At 39.1% G+C, this 24,153-nt stretch overlaps 1 protein-coding gene across 3 annotated transcripts; it reads left to right on the forward strand.

The window, feature by feature from the left end:
* The first annotated feature begins 2,873 nt into the window (after positions 1–2,873).
* On the forward strand, positions 2,874–24,048 carry ARNTL (aryl hydrocarbon receptor nuclear translocator-like). Of its 3 annotated transcripts, XM_009865357.1 has the most exons (18): positions 2,874–2,992; positions 3,736–3,883; positions 5,741–5,761; positions 6,779–6,817; positions 7,143–7,184; positions 8,055–8,212; positions 9,328–9,407; positions 10,380–10,472; positions 11,388–11,505; positions 13,446–13,595; positions 14,760–15,006; positions 16,489–16,595; positions 16,932–17,082; positions 17,654–17,742; positions 19,117–19,225; positions 20,988–21,081; positions 22,666–22,768; positions 23,350–24,048. In XM_009865357.1, the coding sequence occupies exons 2-18, from the start codon at positions 3,744–3,746 to the stop codon at positions 23,508–23,510; spliced, it is 1,902 nt and encodes a 633-aa protein (XP_009863659.1). In that variant the 5' UTR covers positions 2,874–2,992; positions 3,736–3,743; the 3' UTR covers positions 23,511–24,048. The 3 variants fall into 3 exon arrangements, with proteins under 3 accessions (XP_009863659.1, XP_009863660.1, XP_009863661.1); XM_009865358.1 differs by lacking the exons at positions 2,874–2,992; positions 5,741–5,761 and having other exon boundaries at positions 3,744–3,883; XM_009865359.1 differs by lacking the exons at positions 2,874–2,992; positions 5,741–5,761 and having other exon boundaries at positions 3,744–3,883; positions 14,763–15,006.
* The last annotated feature ends 105 nt before the right edge of the window (positions 24,049–24,153 follow it).

Genomic DNA, 24,153 nt, shown 5'->3' on the forward strand with positions numbered 1-24,153 from the left:
GCATGATTAAGCTAGTCACGTGTCCTCTAACTTTTTTTTTTAAGAGATGAACAGTAAGATTTGTTTCTACTGTCTCATTAGCCTTGTTGCAGGGGGATGGAGAAAGGTTGAATGTAAGGGAGGGGAATCCTGAAGGAAGGAGTCCCAAACAGGCGAGGGAGAGAGACTGTCCTGTGATACAATGACAAAATATCATTTGATTCTCATCTACAGGAGAATTTAATCAGGAAGTGAACTACATGGCATTTTTTCAAGTAGGTCCTTGAAGTATTTTGGCAACAGGCTGGGCATCGTAAATGGAAGATTTTAACTTTGCTTATGTATGTGGGTAACTCTTGTGTTCCTTCTCATAAAGGATGTTTTGAGTCATTGAGCAACTAGCAGCTGGAGGCTGAGAAGATAGTAAAATACTCATTTTTTCAGAATTTTAGGAAAGCCTTGCAATAACACATTTCTCTGACCTGTTCACTATTTATTATAGTGCGGCATGCTGATTTTTGCTCTGATCATTGGGTTGACAATTTCCTAACTTAAACATCATTTCAGGAGACATGTGCGATTCTTAACTCCTATAATGTCAAAATGTAGGACTCTGGTTGTTGGAACTGGGCTGAGCATTTGGGACATGGCAGAGAAAGGGATGACTTGACAAGAAATTGAGAATTCTGGATTTTATGTAATTTTGTTCTGCTTAAATGGTCAAGAAACTGTAGCTGCTTTGTAACTATCAAATATAGACGCTTGGTTATAATCTAAAATAGTAGCACAATTGAATGGATACTTGTATTCTAGGTTTTGTTCTATAAAACTGCTTTGAGATTTTTGTTTTGTGACCCAAAAAAAAAAGCAATTTTTTTTTTCTTTGCATGAAAGCACCCCAGTGACTTGTGTGATGTTCTGATTATTAAGCTAAAATGTTGACTGTTGCTGGTGTTTTTAAAGGGAAAGGACTGTGTTAAACTTACATAAGGTTGGGATGAGCTGGAATTAAAAAAGAAAAAAGGGTTTGTTTTAGATCATCATAAGTGGTCCATGCAATTATATTAAGCAGCAAAAGGTGAGTTCACAAGTACAGTAACATATAGAGGTAGTTGAAAGTTAATTGTGGGTGGCTGGGCCAGAAGTTTTAGAAACTACTTGTTTCTTATAAGTGCTCATAGAGTGCTTGGGTTTTATATTAGGTTCCAAGACTGGATCATGGATGCAAAAAGAGGCATCGTAGGTAGTGGTGTGACAGTACTTTTATCACTGAACTCTGTGGCTTAGCCACAGGCCACGCTAAGTTTAGCTATAACTGTCTTCTGCACACCAACTGAGATTAGAGATAAGTGGTTCTAGATCTGAACCAAGCACAGAGAAATGGCCAGTGACTGTGGTTTAACTGGTGGCATGTAAATTAAGCTGCAGAATTTTATAAACCACAGTAACATGGTGGAGTTTGTAGTTGTTGGACTACTTTGAGTAAAAGAAACAAAGCATACAGCTGGGAAAAGCTGACAGAGGACGAAAGGCCTGATATACAAGTAACTGTGTTAGTGTGAATGAAAGCCTTGTAAAATAAACTGTGGCCCTGGCATCAATGGCAATTTATAATTTGACTTTTGTCGGTGAATTTTTGGTGTTAGCTGGCCTCTTAACTTGCCTCGTGCATGCATTTGCAAATATCTGACTCCTTTTTCATTTCTGAGAAAGGACCACAGAGAAGTTGTCAGGTGAGGTGGATGATGAGCCCTCAGCAGCTCTGCTTCTGGAACGACAATGATCCTCAGGTCAAAACTTGGTGGCATTACGGCAATTACTTGCCTAGCCATAGATTTAAGAACCTGAATGTTATTACTGTAACTTGACCAGCAATTTAAATAATTTAAACTTCTGAAGTAAATTCTGAATTTGCTATTCTGGCAGAGCTGAAGAAAACGATACCATTGACTTTGGATTTTGTGAGGTTTCTATTGGCTTAACTCATAACATGGATAGACATGAGATTCGGTTGCATTGATTGTAACGTGGTGATGTTGAAGGAATAGTGGTTGTTGGACTTGCAGGCTTCTGAGAGCATCACGGGAGGTTGTTGATCTGTCTAATTGGGAAGTTGGGCTGTCGTCACAGGTGGGAAAAGCAGTCACCATGTTCACAGATGCATTAACTGAAAAGCAGTGTATCCAAAAGACATTCAAAGTTTTTTGCAAGGGGCGGGCTTAGAACAGTTTTTAAGTCATGCATAATAAGTTTTGCTGGAAAACTCGGTTTGTGACAGAAATCCGTAAGGGAAGGACATCCGCCTGCAGACCCCTTGCTGAGTTTACATTGCAGCTGGGTGACATAGGTGAGGACTTGAGTATGGGGTATTTTAAATAAAACTTGAAGCCTGCGGATCAGCAATGTTTAACTGTCCTTTGGAAAATGCCAACTGCTGTTAGAAGGGCAAACTAAAAGACTAAGCCAAGCCCAAACTGTCTTACTGCTGTGGCCACCTTCAAAGCGAGGCAGCCGGAGGTCAAGGGATAAGTCTGTCTTTTGCACTGTACCAGCAGTTTGACTCACTCCGGTAGCATCCGGTAGACAATAAATGTGTTCAGACCTGCGAGCGGGTGGTTCTTTCAAAGAGGCCGAAGCATGATAAATGAGGATCCAAAAGGAAGTGATGTTGAAGAGATTCCTCTGTTCCAAAGTTGGGTCCATCGGAGATGCGCATCCTAACATCTAACCCTTTTGATGATGGATAGAGCTTCTAGATATTTTATGAGGAAACTAAAATTTGATCACAGAGTAGAAAGCGTATATTCACTGTTGGAACCTGTGTCTAAAACAACTGTTGTAAACAGACATGTTTTGAAAGTGTTTTTTAGGCTTGCTGGTTTTCTTCCATTCAGGTTTTTGAAAGTACTTGACTAACAGAATATGAGGCATGGAAGAGTTTTAAGGTGATCAGCTGCTTCAGGCTGAACCTCGTCATCTTTCTCCAGGTGGATCTTCCAGGACGGGCTTTCAGGTAAAAACTCTTCTGTTTCACAGTTGATGCCATTTAGTAATGAATAAACTTTTGACAAGTTTTCTTCCAACGATATAATTATTTGCAGTCTAGAGGATTAAAATGTATGTGCTTGGGATGGAAAAGCTAGTTAGATTTCTTTGTGCCTTTAAGTAGTCTTCTTAAACCGTCATTGGGTTATTAGTTTTTTTTGGTTGTGGGATCTGTGATGGAGGTGTTTATTTAACCTTATTTTCTGTGGAAATCTTCTGAATTCTGTTCTGTGAAATTCAGTGGAATTAGAACTCTCTAAGCTTATGAATTTTGATAATATGACCTTTGAATTAAGAGACTCACTGCAACTAGTGTTCCCTGTCAGCAAAAGACAGATAGGACCTCTCCTTTATTTATGTTGGGTGGAAGCTGTTGGGTGGCCAGTTACCATAAGAGTGAACTTGATTTAGTGTCACACTGACAGTTCTTCTAAAACAGTTGTTTTGAGTAGCGTGTTTTGATAATGGGCATGGTTTGTGTGCAATAGTCAATACATCAGTAACTGGAGAAGCAGAAGTTGCCTGTTACCTGTTTCATGGCAAAAGAAAACAATTGAATTGTGATCTTTTTGCAGTTTTTAATAATATGAAGTTTGAGGTTTGGGGGTTTTTTTGGTTAAAAATATGTCAGTTTCTGCTTCTATTAATGCAGCAGTTTTTTGATTGTTTTGGTTTTTGTGTTTTTTGTTTGTTTTTTGTTCCCAGTGTTAGACAGTCCAATGGCAGACCAAAGGATGGACATATCTTCTACAATTAATGACTTTATGTCACCAGACCCTGCTGACTTGATCTCCAGTTCCCTTAGCACTTCAGGAATGGATTGTAATAGGAAAAGAAAGGGAAGCTCTACTGATTATCAGTAAGTTGGACTTCTCTTGATTTAACATTGCTAAAAAGAGATTGTAACACTACAGTTGGGGAGACGATAGAAATATTTCTAGCAGTTTTTAAATAACCTTTTCTTGACAACCTGTCGTAGAGGTTTTAATAACCAAAAAGCCTACTATGCAGCAAGAGGAAAGTTCATTTGTTAGTAATAAAAATAAAGCCTTCATCTCGGTGCAGCTAGAATTGAGGGCTATCAGATGGGGGAAGGCTGAGGAAAGAAGCCTTTGGCTGGTGAGGGAGGGAAAATAATTAATACTGATGAAATGCATAGTGTGAAGGTCGATTATATTGACTATTTACATAGGAAATAGAAAGTCTGACTAGCAGGAGGGAAGATAAATTCATTAAAAAGCAGAAGCAAAACTGGGAATAGTTCCTTTTCTTCACCTATTTTTTGTCTTTTTAGTCACTTCCTGTCAGTGTGCTGCCAGCCTTTGCCTGGAGGAAGCTATTTCAGTCTCCCAGTCGAAATGAATCCGAATAGCCTCTGGTTTGAGGCAGTAGATCTGCCTTTCATTTAATCAACTGATTTAATCTTGTATTGGTCCTTGACTGTAGGCTGTTATTGTCGAGTTAAAAACTTGAATTCTTCTTGAATGAGTGATAAAATGTGGTTTTGTTTCAAGAAAGCTGCTTCTGTTTAAGGGAAGTTCGCTAACAGCAGTGCTCAGAAGCACCGTCCAAGTCATAGCTTCTCCCATGGGGCAGGTATTTGAAATAGAAGGGAATCACACCAACTCTGCTTTACTATAGTGGAGGTCGTAGTAAGTTTGCCAGATTTCCAGACGTGTAATGTCTTCTGCACTAGATACACCAAGACCAACCTACTTACCCTAAGTCCCCGTGTAAACCCCGTATGTGTTGTAACTTTACAAAGCCTAGCTGCAGGATAATGGTGCTGATAGTGGATGGGACCCATTCGTAAGTCACACGGCCCTGGATGCTGTTTGTTTGTGAGCATCAGAAGTGCTTTGAGCCACTGACCACGATAGTAACTCAAAAGTGCAAACTGAGAGATGAAAACTTTTAGCATTACTCAGACTTCTTTTAAAAACTAATCACGAAGGTACTTGATTTAAAGGTGCAATGAGTAATGTATGAAGGACTACTGTGTTTGTTTTTAAGAAGGCTAATGTCCCGTACTGAACAGGAATAAGTATGTTAATGGCTACTGAGAGAAGATTTTTCGTAAGGCTTTTAGAAAACATAGCCTCTTAACATGTTAAAGCTCAGTGGTATTTCTCATCACTTTACAATCTTGAAGTGATGCCAGCAGTTAGCTTGCATGTAGAAATTCTATTTTATTTCCTTATGATATGATAAAGTCTGTATAAAGTTCAGGATTGGGACTTTAGTACTGACTAAAAGAAAATATTCGTCTATCCTGCTGGGCAGAATCACAGACTGAGAAACTTGGGATACATTTTTTTTTTCCCCCCCCTCAATGTCTGGGAGTTCTCTGAAATCCCATTTATCTAAGCACAAGGGCAACACCTGTAAGCACAGATCTTTGATTTCTGAAGATGAAACAGTATCTCTGTTATTTGCAGAATAATTTGCAGAATTATTTAGGTTAGTTGTTTTGGTAGTTCTTCACTGTAAGAGTAATGAACTAGGCTATCTTTTCTTAAAAAGCAGAATTATTTTTTCAGAAAGTAGATTACTTTGAACAACTTGTTTCCTTAGAATACTTCCACTGCTATTGTCTTGTTTTTGTGGTACTTTTCATTTCAAATAGAATATAATTAAGCTTGAAAATTTCAACAGAAAACGTAAGACATTATTCTATTTTCTATATATGGTGTACTTTATTTTTCTTTCTTTTCAGACTTGATGGCTTTCCTTTTGAGTAAGTATAAATATTTTAATAATTAATTTCACTTGAAAAAGGTGCTTAGTGTTTCCCCTTTTTTCTCTCTCCCATATACATAAAATCTGCAGGTAAAAATTAAACTAGAATAAGGCAGGCTTAAGAGTGTCCATTTAGGCACAGTTGGACAGATCTATATAAATCAAAACATTCTCTTTTCAATTCTTCTGTCTTAACAGTGCTGTAGTCTTAGACTTCCAGCTTTTTTTACCAGATACAGCAATGAAAACTCAAGCTTTCCTCTTCTTCTTAATTCTGTACATATGGTTACAATATTAAAATGTAGTAAGGAGGAATCCTTTTCATTCTTCATGCCTTCTTGCTTATATTTTTTTTTTGGTGTTGAGGCAAAAGTAAGCCATAGATCTACACTAAGTTGTACTAATTCAAAATGCTCATGGTTAGTTTTGTACAGGCTCTCATTCTGTCCGGTATGTGGCTGTCTCCAGAGGTTCATTGATCGTGATTATTACCGTCTCCTAACCCAAAATTAAGTACTGTAAGGAGAACTGAAGCGTACAACACACAAGCATCTGCACAAAGTAATTAGGGGCGATTTGTGAATTTTGTGCTAGGCACTTTCCTCTGCCTCTGGTCAAAATTTTATCTATAGCAAATGTAAGTTAGTAGCCCTATTTCTGATGAAGGCATGAGAAATATCTGCTTTGATATGTCCTTTTTTTCTTTTTCTGTCTAGTTAGCTGAAAACCATTTTTATAACAGATGATGTCTTTGAACTGCAGCATGTTTTACTGTCAAACACATCAAACTGTGCCATTTTGCTAGCTCAGAAGAGGAGACAACTAATTTAAGAAAATGTTTAAATGTTACAGAAACCACACAACTTCTTTAGTCCATCGGTTCCCATTTTTATATTTTTTTTGTTTTATGATTTAAAGATGACAGAAATACTTTATTCTAATGTTGCCATAATTCGGTAACAGTTTTGCAAATCCTGCTTAATTTGTGGTGTGTTGCTTTATTGTGTTTCTGCAGGGAAGGTATGGATACAGATAAAGATGACCAACATGGAAGGTACTGTTGATACAGTCACTAAAGCGTTATTGCCATAGTCCTGACACAGATAACCTGTTTGCAGGTCACTGTGGTCACACCTCCCAAATTGTTTCTTTGCTGGGACAAAGGCTTAAGTTTGCTGAAGAAATTAAACCGAACAAAAATACTCAATGCTTTGAGCCACAATATTATAAATAATGATGTTTTCTGAAGAAAGATTAATTAAATATTAAAAATCTTAAAAACTGATTTTAATAAGGATCAATAGGTATGTAAAGTGCCTTAAAAGAATTGAGTTTAGTGTTTTCAACACAGTAACTTTTGTAATATCATTTCTCAACAGATTGGAGTATACAGACCAACAAGGCAGAATAAAAAATGCAAGGTAATATGCTAAAGAAGGATATTGAAAAGAATTATTTCTTGCCTTTTGTCATATATGAAACATTTGTATGTGTTTCTTATCCTGCAAATATTTTTTTCCAACTTTGACCTTCTCTTGTTTTTCCATATCTTTGCACTGTTAATATTTTAAACTGCGTATAGTTTTGTGAAAATTGTAATTGGGTAGGTAGATTGGTTTCGGTCACTTTCTTAGCATTGAAGTTGAAGTCTGTATATTTCTGGTAATGGTACATTCTTCATCTTGTTTCTTTCAATAGTGAGGTGTAAAAGTGTTAACAGTAACTTTAATAGGGGAAAATGCAAAACAAAAATTGAATTAATCAGTGTTTATCATCATTTTTACTAGTTAGGAAGAATTTAGTTCAGAGGTCTCGAATACTTCAAATGGAAAGCTATAGGATTAGTAGAGCACTTACATTGCTACAGGAAAAGGTAGTTTTAAATATTGAGTATATTCATATAGTATACTGATTACAAATTCTTAATTGAATACTTAATTCAGTATTTATATATACACTGGAATTTGCTTACCCGTGACCTCCATTGCAGTTACGTTTCCATATATGTGCCAGGAACAACAGTGGTACGCAGCAGTAGAAATCTCTAGGCAGTTTTGTAGTGGATTGTTTCAGAACTGAGGACTCAGTGCCACAGCCTTGCCTCTTCCTGTAACTGTTACCCAAATAATGAAACTCAAAATGTCTGAAGAATTCTGTAGGTAGATATCCTTTTCACGAGGATTAGAGGGTGGCTTCTTTATCAGGTTATTTTTCTGTCTGTGTTATACTGGATTTGGAGATACTTTAATATGTATTTTCTCACACTTTTCTGGTTTTCTTTGCTTGTTTAGGGAGGCTCACAGTCAAATTGAAAAAAGGCGTAGAGATAAAATGAATAGTTTTATAGATGAACTGGCATCTTTGGTACCAACGTGCAACGCTATGTCTCGGAAGTTGGACAAACTCACTGTACTGAGAATGGCTGTCCAGCATATGAAAACGTTACGAGGTAAGTTGATTGGGGGTGGCAGCGGAGAGGAGTGGACAGGACTGGAGGAGGATGGCGAAATGGGATTTACCCAAAGCCAGACTTCTTTCTCTCCCTTTCTTGCTCTTTTGCTGAAAAGGAGTAAGTTAATATATTCAGGGAGGACTTCTCCCTTTTTCTCAACGTTCGATGCTGTGTCCAGTATCATGATCTGACTGGGAAATCTGTGGATGAGAAAAGAATAATTTTTCATTATCTGACTCGATCGATCACCATCGCTAGATTCAACAAAAGCAAGGGAGCTGAGGCAGCTGGGGGGAGAGAACGAAGGGCTTAATAAAGTGGCAGCGCACCATTGAACCTTGGGTAGCGCTGAGCACTGCTCTTAAGCAGGCAACATGCAAAACTTGTTGGATATAGAGATTAGATTTTATGTGTAATTACTATTTCTACAGCACTTCTGAGGTTTTGTGTTCATACCTTTAGCTCTGTTAAAGAATGGAGCGTGCTTGGAAGATTCAATTTTAGTCTTTTTAACCATTTTTTTTCACAAGCACCTGGGAGGAAACACACAAGTTTGGAAGAGTTGGGGTTGTTGCAAATTTCTTTATGTCCTAAAGCTTAATATGTGGGTGAATCAGTGCTTGGGTAATGTCAGTGATGATGTGAAAGCTTAGGCCTTCAAGAAATGCACTCCTGAGAAAAGATAATTAAAAAGTTAATTTAAAGAAAGAGTCACTGTTCTAGCTTCTAGGAGACCTGGTGTCTTCCCATCTGACTTATTCTAGGCTCTTTGAAAAGTTATAAGTTGTTCTGCTGTTGTCATTTGACTGAGACTAGGCCATAAATCAAAGACATCATTTGGGTTAATAAATATGTCGAGCAACACTTATATTTGAGAAGGAATTTAACTTGCATTACTACATAATGCAGTATTTGTGTTTTAGCAAAAAAGAACTTCATCCTCTTTTAATACCAACAGAGCTGAAGTTGATAAAAACAAAACCGAAAAGCAACTTCCGTTTTAAAGAACACCTGCAATGAATAACGTATAGGAGCGAGCCAGAGGAAGATTGCTCATTTAAGTGTGTATTGTTAAGTTTGTGATACGGGGATTGTTTGTTTGTTTTCTTTAGGTGCTACAAACCCATATACAGAAGCAAACTACAAGCCTGCATTTCTCTCAGATGATGAATTAAAACATCTTATTCTCAGGGTATGTTTCAACTTTTAATTAAGAGATATTTACAGCTGTGAATCTAACTCTCCCCAAGCAAAACGTCAGTACTTTTCTGCCTTGCACCTCAGCTGAAGAATGTTCTGATAATGGAGGATAATGAAGAAATCTGCAAGAGCACTGCATAGAGTAAATAGGTTTGAACGATGGCTAGGGACTCTTGATTCAAGCAGAGAGATTTAAGAGAGACATCTGAGGAAGCTCAGATATTTTGATGGTGACCATCAGAATCCTCAGTTATTTCATGGAATGAACAAAAATTACAGGAATTGTTATCTTGCAGGCTTTCTGCCATGGTCGTCTACCTTGACACAAACACCTTTTTTTTGGTGTCACTGATGCAACATGACTTGCTGTAAACTGCTCCGATAGTGTGGAGAGGATATGCCATTTGCCAATAGTTAAGCTCCTCTAGCAGCTTGTGTCTCTTGTGAACACTGCAGGATCTAGATGCAGCATATGCAGAATTCAATTTCTGCAGTGTTTTGTCTCCGGAGCTGTAAAATTAGGGCCTAATGCTGGGTGCTTGTGTGTCACTGAAAAGAGAGTGCTATTGAAATGGGAATTGCTTGCCTACAGGCACACAAATAAATATCCAGGTTATGTTTGGTTTCTAAAAGAGGAACTATGGAGTAAATACAGTTAAAGTATTTTAATTTGAAGGCATTATTAAACATAATCATAATATTATTGAACAAGACACGGATTCTTTCTTCTTATAAAAGTGCTTTTACATTCTGGGCACAATGCCCAGAATGATGCCAAAAATGTTTGCAGATGCAAAAAAAACTTTACTGTAATTTCATGTCTTGTCTGTTGACTCAGTTATCTCTAAATGTTAAGACAGCTTTCCTAGTGTAGAAATTCTACTGTATACAGGGTGTTTTTGAAGGTTATAATGATGCAATGAGGATGTATAACTTAGTAATTAACTTTTTTTCCCCTAACTAGGCAGCAGATGGATTTCTTTTTGTTGTGGGCTGTGACAGAGGGAAGATACTGTTCGTTTCAGAATCTGTCTTCAAGATCCTCAACTACAGTCAGGTATTCTTTGCCATTTTAAGTAATGTTAGGCCTGAAAAGATTTGAAAGCTTTCTTTATGATTATGAATTTATAGGGAGGGGTATTTATGTGAACAATCTGTCTTGAAAGCTGAGATTTGTTGCAAAGAAAGAGCTTTTGTCTGCCATGTCATTAGAGAAGATTGTTTCTGGTTTCCATTCAAACTAAGGAGGTGAGAAGGAACTAAATTTACTTCACTGGTTGATGCATTCTGATCAGGGATTTACTCTCAGGCTTGCGAAAGCGTTATCTAATTGGGAGTGTAAGCAAATACTGGAAAATCAGTCGGAGGTTTTTCCAATAGCTTCTCATGAATTTTTTTACTTTCTTTATCTCTGTTCTGGTTTTCCTATAGCATACTAACTGATGGAAACTGGGAAGCAATTATGCCAAAGCCAGATTTTTAATATATGCTTAAAGTGAGGCTTAACTTCACCATATACTGTGTGAATACAATCCTTCATTTTTTCTGTCATCTGCCCTCCCTACCAACTGCATTAGCTTCAGAAGTTTTCTGCAGCCAGCCTTTAGTTAGGTCTATACTAACTACCCACTCATCACAGAAATACCGGAAGAGAACATTTGCAATTAATGACTTTTTCCTTCAAATTTGTAGCATATGAAGTGACTGAAGAGAAACCAGAATATTTGCTGGTGGTGGATCGCGTATGCTATTTCTGCAAAACTCTTAATGAAAATGGTGAAATAAATTACTATATAATGTAGTCGTAACTTAAGTATACAGAGAAAACATACCTTCCATTAAATCTTGGATCTCAGATGTTTGTTCCATGGTTAGACCTATATGTAAAAGGATTGTTTATATTGGATGCTAAAATTGAGAAAATATACCGAACAATTATTTTAATTTTTGACTGAATAATCAATCTCTACAGAATGATTTGATTGGTCAAAGTTTATTTGATTACCTTCATCCTAAAGACATTGCCAAAGTGAAGGAGCAGCTTTCTTCTTCTGACACTGCGCCACGAGAAAGGCTTATAGATGCAAAAAGTAAGTATTGCCGCCTCTTGAAAACCAGATGCACTGCTCCTGCATATTTGCCTAATGTCACAAGCGTGTGTGGGGCGCTGTTTGGATTGTGTGGCACGCCAAAGAAGTTATAGCTTAAAGACAAAAAAGAAAACAAAGCCCATCAAAAGAAAGTAGGAAACAGATACCTGGAATGTAGGTGCATGCACTGTGGCATAGCTATCTGAGTTAAGTGGCTTCACCTGTGAGGCACCCTCTCTTTTCCAGGCATCAAAGGTTTACTTCTTGCCATTAAAATATACGAAATATTTCTTCTAATCCGTAATTCTCAATGATCAGAATACACTCAGTATTGTTTTGGTACTTAGCTGTCAGTCAAGACAAAGGATTATTTTTAATTAATTAATTCATTACTTATTGCCACCAATGACCTAACTTTTCTCTTATGCAGTTTTTGACCTGGTCCTTATAATCATTTCCTGCTATGTCTCTTAGCTCTCTTCCACTCTGATACTTTAAAGTAGTTCTGTATCTCTGCTGCTTTTGAGTGTGTGGGTGTTTTAATTCTTCTCATAACAGGAGTCTGCACTGCTTAAGTAGAAGGTGGTATCTTACACCTGCAGATTTCCAGGCCATTAAGGCTCATGCTTGTCAGGAGCAGAAATCTCTAGAGTCTCATCTCTAAGAAGCCACCACCTCAACTCAGAAACTGAAGCTCAGGGAGATCATTCCAGGACAGTGAGCCTAGAAGCTCCAGCTGGATCAGCTGAAGTTTTTCTGGCTCCTGATTTTGTCTCATTGTCAAGCATGTATATCCCACAGTAGCTCCTTTTTTTGAATGCCTCTGACAAAATTAGGGCAAAAATAAATACTATCAATTACAGTCTTCCCATCTGCTATGGTAGACCGATTGGTAGAATTTCAAGAGCTCATATTCTTAAAGAGCTCTAGTATGTATGCATGTATGTGTGTATATATGTATTTATTTTTATGTTGGCATGAGTGACTCAGGCACAGCTTCTACTCTCGCTGCTGAGCAGCAGTTTGGAGTGCGTGTGGTGCAGGACAGTCTGACCTCCTTGAGGTGACCTCCTTTTAAGGGAGGCACGCTTCACACTGAAACATTTGCATTGTTGTTTTCCTCCTTACGTTAAAAGCCTGGGGGGCCCTAGAACTTGTTGCACGTGTTTATAGCCATTGGTTCAAACCTATCCCCACGCAGGAAAAGTTGAAGTGAATAGCAAGCTGTGGAAAAGTTGTAGTGTGATTTAAATCCTCCATCAGCTCGTGGAGCACTGTCCTGCGGAGCTCCAGCTGCATCACTGGTGCGGCTGCTACCGGCGCTCCCGATGCGTGCCAGGCACCTTCCCGCAGCTCTCTTTGTACCAGCACTCTGCTGCTGGCTCCCAGCGCTGATGTGCTTTGGGACTGTGCTTCTCCACTTACTTCCCACAGAAAAGAATCTCTTGCAAGAATATGATTAAGATCGTAACTTAGTGTTAGGGCATGTTCAGATGCACCTATTTTTGTGAGGCTAGAGGGATCTCTTACAGGTGATTGGAGGTCTTGGGGACTTGCAGTAAATAATCTCTATTTTTTTAATCAGTTGATTAGCATTCAAAGAAATCACAGGGTTTATTGCAAAGCTTGTGTGGATTTGTACAATCTTGTGTTAATCTTTGTATTTCAAACGCTGTGTTCTCAGGCGTGCGTCAATATTTTCACGCTAGAAAGTGTAATCAGAAATTCCAATGTTGATATGGTCAGTTGAGTCATGCACGTATTCATGTACATGAAACTCTCCAAAATAGGCCTGCTTCTGAAGAAGGATATAAAAGGACTTTAGTGCCAGTCCCAGCAAAGTTGAACTGTTGTGGAGTCGGGTTGTATGATGTCATCATTTGTGTGGTTAGCTTTTTACCTGACAGAGGTGGCTTCCTCACTTCCTCTGTTTGCTGCAGCTGGACTCCCAGTTAAAACTGATATAACGCCTGGGCCATCGCGACTCTGTTCTGGAGCAAGACGGTCCTTCTTTTGTAGGATGAAGTGCAATAGACCTTCAGTGAAAGTAGAAGACAAGGATTTTCCTTCAACCTGTTCAAAAAAGAAAGGTAACAATTACTCATTTCATTACCAAATGTAATAGCTGTCAGGCTTTTTTGTTGTTTTTTTTAATACAGGTGGACATCTGCAGTGGTTAAATTTTTTACATTTATTGAACACTGTCAGTATTTCTTAGGATATTGAATTATGTCTAGGCCTCTTACTACTTCATACTTCCTCTCCCCACCAGTAACTCTTACACACTGTATTAGCATATAAAGCCAAATTCTCCACTCTACTTTCTTGACATTCTTGCAGGCAGTTTGTGCTGACAGTTCTGGTGTGGTTATGGGATCTTCTTCAGACATGGATCTTACAACATTCACTCTTGACTTTCTAGCCAATATCTCCAACAAAGGGGAGCTGTTACCCAGTCTATTTCTCAGCTCCATATTTGACAAGTGATGTTTGCATGGATATCCAACTTTAAAAGTCAGTTTATTTTGGGTTAATCTGTGGTTTTGGCACATTCTGTGTTCTGGAAATGACATTTCTACACCAGAAATATTTGGTCGTAACATTATCAAAGCTGGCAATGTCTTTTTTCCTCTGCAGGGCATTACTCTAGACATGTTGGAATATATATTTAGTCCAAATTTGAAAGTTTGTTCTTTGAGTACTTTCGATAATACATTTGGTATTAAAGTGGAAGGTGTCAACTAGAGAGCAGAAGGCAATTTCAGTGTTTTGTCTGGGGATGTGACAGTGTCCCCAAGTGCTTCCTGCTGGGTTCAGACACAGCTTCAACCTGGGATCGTGCTTTAGTGCTCATCCCCGAGGAAACCATAGCATAAATAAGCCTTTTGCTCTGCCTCGCTGTTAAAGTCGCCTTCCTTGCAGTTTTCTGGCCTGCTCCTTTCAGATACTGACTGTATGACTTGTCATTGTGAATCTTCATCCTCACTCCTATGTACAGCTCTCCCCTGTACACCCCAAACAGGGTATCATCTGCCAAACAAGTTGTTCCTGGTTGTTGTAGGAGCCTCACGGGAAGTTGCAAAAGGCATTTTACTTACTTATTTACCAATATACTAATTTCTACAAACAAAAGCTTTAGCTTATTTGAATCCTTTGCTGAAATAATAGAATTATTAGCAGAACTGAGATGAAATTCTCCAAAGCAATACCCATGATCTAACTGCTCTTCTGGTTTTTGTTTTCTCTTTTTACAGCAGACCGCAAAAGCTTTTGCACTATTCATAGTACAGGATATTTAAAAAGCTGGCCACCAACAAAAATGGGACTAGATGAAGATAATGAACCAGATAACGAGGGTTGTAATTTAAGCTGTCTTGTTGCAATTGGACGGCTGCATCCTCACGTAGTGCCACAGCCAGTCAACGGTGAGATCAGGGTGAAACCTACAGAATATGTTTCTCGCCATGCAATAGATGGGAAATTCGTTTTTGTAGATCAGAGGTAAGAATACTTGTAACAACTGCCATGATAAGTCACTGTCCAACACTGCTTTACGGACAGCTTTACTTAAAGCAGTGTAGATACTGTCAAAAAAAGAATTTACTATTCTTTTCAGCTTTTTACTAAATCCTGACTGCAAGTTATTTTGCTTTTTGAGACTGAGCTCAAAGGGTATTACTGCGAATTTATTCGGTATGACTGTTTAAATGAAAACAAAACAAAACAAACAAAAAAACAAAACAAAAACCAACATACCTCCAAAAATATGGCTTACTAGACAGAATAATCTAGGGATCATTTTTTCTCATTTCTTTAAGGGAATGTATATACGTAATTCTCAGAATAATATGCTGTCCTGTTTTGAAATCAGACTTCATAATTACTACCTCTCTGTTATCTGAAAACTTCTGCACGCACTACACCGTTAGCCTACTGCACAGGCTGCCTTGGGCTTTGATAGCATGTACGTTTATTTACTGTGTGCTTGGACACATTTTGCTAAAATAAGAAAGTCCCTGGAGAAGAACTGCTCTAGATTAGGTACTGACTGGCTGGGCTACCACAGTCAGAGAACTACTTGCCTGTCAAGGTGGCAGGCTGCACTGAACAGTTTTAAAGAGAACCATCCCACCTTTTACTTCTTCAGTATTTATAATGAATCTGGATGGTGGATTTGAGAGTAAAATGAAGTTTATGATATATAAAGATGACATCATATACAGCTTCATGATTCACAGCTGTCTTGTTAAGTCAGAGAAGCAAGATAAGAAAAAAAAGTAAATGAAAGATGAAATTCAGGAAGGACAAGAACAATTTCTTGTAGGGTCAAATATTTCATTTACCAAGTCTTTTGCCATCTGCTGTAATTTGATGCTCTTTTTCCTTACCAAAAAGCCTGTTTATCCTGCTATGGAAGTTAAATATAAAAGGTTTGACTGGTCGTTACCCATCTGTGTTAGATCTCCCACCACTGAGGTGCTGTTAAAAGGCTTGGCTACTAAAGTTCTTGGGGAAACACTGGAATAAGGTTGACTTGCTTCCTAGCTCTTCCTTTTTAAAGATAGACTCTGTGTTTTGCTTCTTCGTGGTTCTCCTCAGGCTCTCAGAGATAATTCATCAAAGCAGTGTGGAGCTGTCAGCAGTTTATGTGTCCTGGGATAAGGGTCACCAGAAAAAAGCCAGTTTGAATTTTTTTCTCATGTGAAGACTTGCAATGGTTTGTTCTCCAGGGCTGAGATCTGAGAGTTCCCTGTCACTGAGGACTTTGGGTGTAAGCCACCTGTAGTGTGTCTGGGGAAAATACAAAGATGCCCACCATTGAGATACTTTAAGTTAAAAAGAGTATTGTTTATGATTTTTCTTTACCTTCTAAGCTGAAAATGCCTTTCCACATTACTTGAGCCTTACCGAACTTGTGAGTTCTAGTAATCCGTCACTAATACTTCAACTTGAAATGATTTTTTTTTTCTCTTATTCCCCAAGGGCAACAGCCATTCTGGCATACTTACCCCAGGAACTTCTAGGTACTTCGTGTTATGAATATTTTCATCAAGATGATATAGGACATCTTGCAGAGTGTCACAGACAAGGTACAATTATTAAGAATCAGTAAAGAAATTTTGTAAAAATACTGGGAACACTGGTGTATTAAGAAAACCAGGGAAACTTGAAAAGATTTAGACATCTGTGTTTGCAAATGCTTAGTCAAGAACATTGTGCTGCACGTGCCAAATGATGATTATCTTAGACTTCCAAGGCTTTTTAGTATGTATTTTGAGGTTGAGCTTGGGTGAGGGGAGATGACTGCAGAAACAGCATTTTTCTTCAGGGGTGAAGGGAGGAATTAACTGAGTTTTCCCTGATAATGTCTCTGTGTAATTGTGGTGCCTTTTTTGACACATTACTTGCTTTCTGCCTGTCTTCAGTATTGCAGACGAGAGAAAAAATTACAACTAACTGCTACAAGTTTAAAATAAAAGATGGCTCTTTTATTACATTGCGGAGTCGCTGGTTCAGTTTCATGAACCCTTGGACCAAAGAAGTAGAATACATTGTCTCAACAAATACAGTCGTTTCGTAAGTATTCTCCTCTTAGTAGATACATAGAAATGCCAGTAGCATTGCCCTGCTTTCAGATGAGCACACCTTCTATATGGCAACAATAGGTGTCTTGTCCAGATAACGCTCAGAACTGCATACCTGGGGAGAGAGGGGAATCAGCTTAATAACTGCACTAGTTTAATAGCTGTTCAGTAAAGTATTTTCCTTCTTTGGGAAAACCTAGGGTTCCCATCTATGTAGGCACTTGCAGGAGATGCATTTCTCTGCTTTTCACGGGGACTTCCCCTCTCTTTTTCTTTTTCCTTGAAGGTTGCGTATGGGTGCAGTGACTTTGCAGCAGACTAACTGCTGTAGAGGAATTCTCTTCTGAGAGAAGCTCTTTGGGTTCTGCATTGCACACTTTGAGTTGTAACACAACGATGTATTTCTGCTGTTTATCTAGCCTCGGTGTCAGTCACGGTGCTTCTTTCACAGAGGTGGTGGTGACTCACAAACTGCTTAAACCCTGAAGCTTTCCATTCTGACACACTGGCAGTGTTTCACAGGGTTTTCCATCACTGATTCTTTCAATTCTTGAAACCCACAGCACCAGCGTCCTTGATAGTGGAGACGCAGCCTTTCCACAGCTTGCAGCTTCTCCACACAGCATGGACAGTGTGCTTCAGGCTGGAGAAGGTAACTATGAGGAAATCAGTGGCAGTCATGCCTTTGTAGCAGCTCATCCTGGATGCACTGATTTGCTGCACTTTCGCATCGACAATTTGTTAACATCTTAAAGAAAAATAAGGTTTGGGGCAAAAAAGGGCTAGTACAGTTCTTGCCTCGTTGAACAAGCTTTGGATTAAGCTGGTCAAAGAGAAGTGAATGCACCAGTTAAAAGAAACAGTATGGACAGGGTTGGAGGAGTGACATAGAAGAGAAATGGATGGTGCTTTCTGTATGTCATCCAAGAGTGACTTCAAGATCTGGGGTGAGTGCAGATGACTACTCAGAGAGTGAATGGATCATGGTTTGGCCATTCGGCTTATTGCTCCTCACCTGCCCGTGATGTGACTTCTTGTCAAGTTGCTCAGACTGACTTCTGTCTGGTAATCGTCATGGGCTTGTTACAAACGCTGCAGATCACTGAACTTTCTTGCGTATCGGGTTGTGCGCAGCATAACGCGGAGCAGAGCTTGACTTCAAAATGAAGGATTACTGGAGCAGGGCGAAAGTGAGGTAGAATAGAAAGATGCGATGACAGCCTATGGATGAAAGATGGTGATAATCCTGAGATTATTTCCAAAGAGTGTGGAACCATTGCTCTTAGAGACAGTATTTACTAGCTACTACTTTTATCAGCTGTGCTTTTATAGCTGTTGAGCGAGGATATTGCCCATCTCTGGAAGTACTTCCCAAGTTACATACTTGGGAATACACTCAGCAGTGGAGTGCAAGACTTGAGCAAAGCTGGGCTTTTCAGTTCTCTCTGTTGGGAAAAAATGAAGTTTAGTAAGTGAAAATATGAAGGAGAAGGGGTGGCAAAGCTTACAGTAGTGAAAGAGAACCTGCCATGGAGGCAGGATAAGTAATTGAAGGTATAGTAATGGCAATAATGTAGTGTCTGGGCCTTCACAGAATGGAAAAAATATAGAACAAACTGTTGTATAATAGGATAAGCTTATTGCCACAACACAGACTTTGAAAAGAAACGAGATGTATAATATCATCATACTGACAGTTGTCTCCAGAAAAGAAAGTTAATTCAGTGAAGTTTAATTTCAAGTGGCTCTGCTAAAGGTGTAACGACCAGATGCTGGAAACAGCCCAATTTATCAGAGTCAGGATATGGCACATACCTGCTGGTGCAGAGGGATGTCTGAGACACATAGCACACCTCACAGTGCCAGCAAGAGCTTTCTGTGTGTTTGAAGGTACTCACCACTTGGTGGAATTATAACTAACTACTGTTCAGAAGGTCCTGTAGCTTCTCAAAGCATGCCTAAAATACAAACATTTTATGGAAAAGGTTTGCAAGGTTTTATCTGACCATTTATCTACTCATTTCAGGTGGCCCAAAAAGGACCCATCCTACTGTGCCTGGAATTCCAGGTGGAACAAGAGCTGGGGCAGGTAAAATAGGGAGGATGATTGCTGAAGAAATCATGGAGATTCACAGGTGAGAGAAAATGGTGTGAAGTTAGAGGAAAATCAGTATTGGTTTTTAAGAGGAAATTAAGGAAGTCTTTCTTCAGACTGATTGCAGGATGATACAATTGTATTTTATAAGTAGACACCCACAGGCACCTATTCAGAATACTTGAGGCAGTCAAAGTCCACAGTGAAAGAATGAAGTTACAGCCTTCCAGCTTTCTACTGTAAAAGACTAATATTGGGGGTTTTTTTGTAACAGCGATAATTATCTGTTTACCAGAAACAGTAGTTCAGAAGAACAGCTACCTAGAAACAAATTCCATTCCAGAGTACTCTTTTTCCAGTGACTTCAGGGTGTAAGTGGCACAACCTCCAAATGCCAAAGCTATTGACTGTGTGCCAAAAAAGCAACGTTTGTTTTCATGTGATCCACTTTGCTCAGATGCTTTTAGAGTTGTTTGCTATGTAAGTTCAGATTTTGCAGTTCTCCCACAGCTCTTTGAGCAAGGACACAGTGGTTAAGCTAGCTCGGCCTTCCCGGGGGCCATCTCTCTGAAAGCCAAGATGTAGGTCTCTGGTTTAAACAAAAAGTCTTTTAACACCCTTCAGCCAGGGACTGTAGCGACACAGAGCGGCTCCTCAGAACGGCCGTCTCATCTCTCTCACCTCTGTGAGCAACTGCTTTCAGTGGGTATCACTTAATTTCCACTGGCTAAGGATCCCTGTACTTCATTAAGTTCCTTCTGCAGAGTAGTCCTTGTCCTATAAACGTGGTCTCATCCAGCAGATGTTTAGTGGCGGTAGTTTAACCACACTGAGCTGCAGTTCAGGAAGACATTCAGTCTTTTTCCCAGTTCTGTTTCTGCGGCAGGCCACAGACTACTCACATCATTAAGGGGACAGACCTGTCACATAAGGCTTCTGACCCATCTGTAAGAGTAGGAAGGAGAGTAAAAAACAAGAAAAAAACCCACACCAAAGCTGAACCAGTACTTTGAAACTTAACTATCCCTTTTAATAGCTGCAAAACACATAATTAGCCTCCGTCAGTGTAGTAGTATAGCTTGCCACACATGTTTTCATTTCATTTCAAGACCCTGGGTTAGTTCCAGTCCTTTTTCAGCAGCTGTTACTATTTTCCAAAGCTGCCTTCTGTTCAGCTTTCCCAAGGGAACTCTGCCAAGGATAAGATTCCCATTTCCATTGCTTTTTCTCTGTAACTACCACTCCTCCCTTTAGTCTAGAAATTTGTTGGCTCTCATTAATAAAAAAATTATATATCAGCTATGGAAAATTGAATTGCAAAATGCTGCTTCAGACAGTTAAAAAAGTAGTATGAACTGCATCAAATGCCCAGCGTACTGCTGTAGCAGTAGCTCAGTTATGGAGCCTCAGCTACTGTGACTGAGGCAGCTTAAATTCTTAGCTGGTCTAAATTGATGTACAATTTTTTTTTTAAAAAAAAAGAGGCTTTTCTCAGTACCCAAGGATATTTTCCTTCTAACTCTGTGAAGGCTGTACAGGAACAAGTAAAGGGGAGCAGTAGGTAGAACCTGCAGACCAAGCAAGGTGGGTAACTGACACACATGTGCTTACTGAGCTGCTAATAAAAACGTTGCTACTGTTGATTTGAGTAATGCTGAAAAAGTGAGGAAATTGCAGAAATAATCTTGCTTTTAACACCTTATGCCACCTGATACTAAAGTCAGTATTTGAAGCTCCAAGTCTCTGGCTGCTGAGTCTCAAAGTTGCTTGTAAATTCATTCCCTGATTTACCCATACCTCAGGATACGAGGATCATCACCTTCCAGCTGTGGTTCAAGCCCACTGAACATCACCAGCACACCACCACCCGACACATCCTCCCCAGGAGGCAAGAAGGTAAGAAGCTTTCCAAAAAGTCTCATAGTGGTAGTGGCAAGCAACATGAGATCATGCTTATAAAGTTACATGTGATGTTGAACTGGCTGCTTGGCTGAAAAATTCTGACAGCAAGTCCAAGTATTCTGGTGGCCAAAATCCTTTTACAGTAGTCCCTGAAGTGCAGAGACCAGTAGTTCTGAAGCACTGGCATCTTTTGAAATCCATCTGCTCTTTAGTTCTTCACTTTTTTCTAACAGAGCTGCAAGAAACAGCTCTCATAGTCTCTATTGATCTCAAAAAACAAAACCTCTTTACCACCACATACTGGTGAACACTGGAAGTGCTATTGTTTGAGCGCTGCTCAAATGAATGACAAGTTTTACTGCACTAAACGCCACGATCGGATGCTTTGCTGCGCACTGACGGTGTATTTGTACCTCAATACCACATACCGTGCCTTGTTCTACGATTGCCTGAGTAGCACTCCCATACCATTACCAACACTTAACCACCTGAACACTTGTACTGGCTGCACTTATGTCATCTAGTAAATTGCTGCTTCTGGTAGTCATATTCAAGGCAAGAAGAGCACTTACCCAAATCCTTACTCTGTGCATACAAACACTGCTTCAGACTTTTTTTTCCCCCAGAAACTGTGATGACTGTACACAAGAATTGCCTGTACTGGAGCATATAGCTGACAGTAAACATTTCTGTCTATTCCTGGGTCTCTCTGTTATTGAAATAAAAACAAATAATAATTGAAAATAAATAAATAAATAAAAATTGAAGATAAATGAAGATTTAAGTTGGAACAAACAGAACTAAAATTGTAGGAATAGTTATTCTTGCCCCTTCTGCTCTACACCTACATATAGTAGGGGCTACTGAACTGGAATAAAGGAAAATACACACAGGGTACCCCCTCAGTATTTCTCCTTAATCAGAAGACTGTTTGCTAGAAATGTCACAAGGTCCAGCTGATGCTACCCTCAGAAGAGAGCTCACAAGTACTTACCTGAGCAGTTAAAAACTATGGTTCACGTTCAGCGATTCCCAGGGGAGGTTATTCTGTTTCTCGCGAGCTCTGGTGTCCGCAGTACTGCTGTTCTGCTCTGCACCAAAGTGGTCATATCATCCAGCAGCAAGGCTCAGCTCACACAGCCTGTGTCTACCTGGGAGGATTGCATTCCTAAAATTAAGGACCTTAGTTGACAGTACTTTACGTATCCCGTATTTGTAAATTTAAAAGCATTCTATAGTTAGCTGCAATTACTATCATGTACAGATGGAATACTTGAAGATGACCCATAGAACTCCTGAGGACTTTTTTGAGCAGTTTTTTTAGAAGCTGCTTTCAAAAACTTAGCATGCACTACTGACCTAATCTCCTCCTTTCTGGTGGTGACATACTATCCATGTGACATCTGCCTGATAGGCATCATAGAGAGGAAGTAGCTCCTAGTTTATCAGCCAGCCTTCAGGTGGTTTTGTGGTATGTTTTTTCAGGAAGCCCATCTTCCCTATACTGAAAATCTAGCATAATTTAAGGCTTAATGCAACATTTCATGGTGGCTTATGGCTTCTGTTTTTGCTTTCAAGATCTTGAATGGCGGCACTCCAGACATTTCTTCAGCTGGGTTACTGTCTGGGCAAATCCAAGATAACTCTGGTTACCCGTATTCTGACAACTCCTCTATTCTTGGTAAGTAAAGTCATACACTAACATGCCTCAATACCAACTAACCACATATGGACAACTGTAACAAGATCAACATTTTTTAGCAATAACTTGCTTTCACCATCTGCAGGCTATAGCTGAGCCATAAAGCCCATAACCTACCACTCCGTGTGCCTAAAGAGTAGCCTATTTTGCTAGCAGTCTATTTTGCTAGCTTACTTTATATTGTAATTTTTTTTTGACAATACTTGGAAGCCTCTTTTCTCTTGCTGAATCAGCTGAACTCCTCATGTGCTTTTTGTAAATGCTTTGAAACAACTGAGGACAAGAAGAAAGGCCGGGCTGACTCCTAGATGCTGATTTAGGCTTATTTTTGAAGTACAGTGCATAATATTGTCCTTACTAGGCATAGTGACCTAACCTTTGTCCTCTGCCACCCAAGTATCAGGTATCCCTGAAACTAGGAACCTGGGTATCACACAGATGAAGAGAGCTGAGCCGGTTCAGATAACCTACCTCAAGTCATAGGACAAATGCCCACAGCAAGTAAAGCAAACAAAATAAAACCGAAATTCTGATAACTTACGGTGTATTTATGCTTACAGGGGAGAACTCTCATATAGGCATTGATATGATTGACAACGATCAAGGATCAAGCAGCCCAAGCAATGACGAAGCAGCGATGGCGGTAATAATGAGCCTTCTTGAAGCAGATGCAGGTCTCGGTGGCCCTGTAGACTTCAGTGATTTGCCATGGCCCTTGTAAATGATGCACCTGGCTTCAACATCCAAATATCAAAGTGCATTTACTGGTGGAGTTCTACAGTCTGTGAAACTTGTTGGACTAAGAAGCTTTTATGTACCAATTTCATAAAAGCTGTATCAGAATGCAACTCATCCTACCATGTGTAACTTCAGACAAAGTGGAATAACTTGCTACAGTGTTCTGTGTTGATTTGGTTAGCTGTGTATAGCTTGCAATACTTGTATATTTTGGATTCTGTTGTTTGAAATTTTTTTTTAAATCACTGGCATCAGTGGTAGCTTTTATATGCAAATGACCATTTCAGATGTATGGTGTGTTTTTACACTGCAAAACAGTCCCCATGTGGATATTTCTTATACTAATTGTACCATAAAGCTGTTTATTCTTTCTTGTAAGAATCCTTTACTATAAATATTGTTAAAGTGTAATGTATTAGACAGTTAAATATTTTTAAAATAAATGTTTCCCTTGTTCTAAGATGGAGCATTTACTTTGATAAATAAATTTGCTAAAACCCTGCTGAAGGTGCATGCTAGAAGCAGTTGGTATTTATCATTTCTTTAGCCTCTGGGAAAAGGGAGGAAAAACAACACATTATGTACACTTACACGATTTTGTCACTACACTGAATTCCTAGAGAAGC

Source organism: Apaloderma vittatum, unplaced genomic scaffold, assembly GCF_000703405.1.
Source record: "Apaloderma vittatum isolate BGI_N311 unplaced genomic scaffold, ASM70340v1 scaffold14042, whole genome shotgun sequence".
NCBI classification, from domain to species: Eukaryota; Metazoa; Chordata; class Aves; order Trogoniformes; family Trogonidae; genus Apaloderma; species Apaloderma vittatum.

Coding starts and splice junctions, on each gene's coding strand:
- ARNTL (XM_009865357.1), top strand. CDS start 3,744: ATGGCAGACCAAAGGATGGACATATCTTCTACAATTAATGACTTTATG. Junction 7,185..8,054: donor GGCAGAATAAAAAATGCAAG/GTAATATGCTAA, acceptor TTGCTTGTTTAG/GGAGGCTCACAGTCAAATTG. Junction 8,213..9,327: donor GCATATGAAAACGTTACGAG/GTAAGTTGATTG, acceptor TGTTTTCTTTAG/GTGCTACAAACCCATATACA.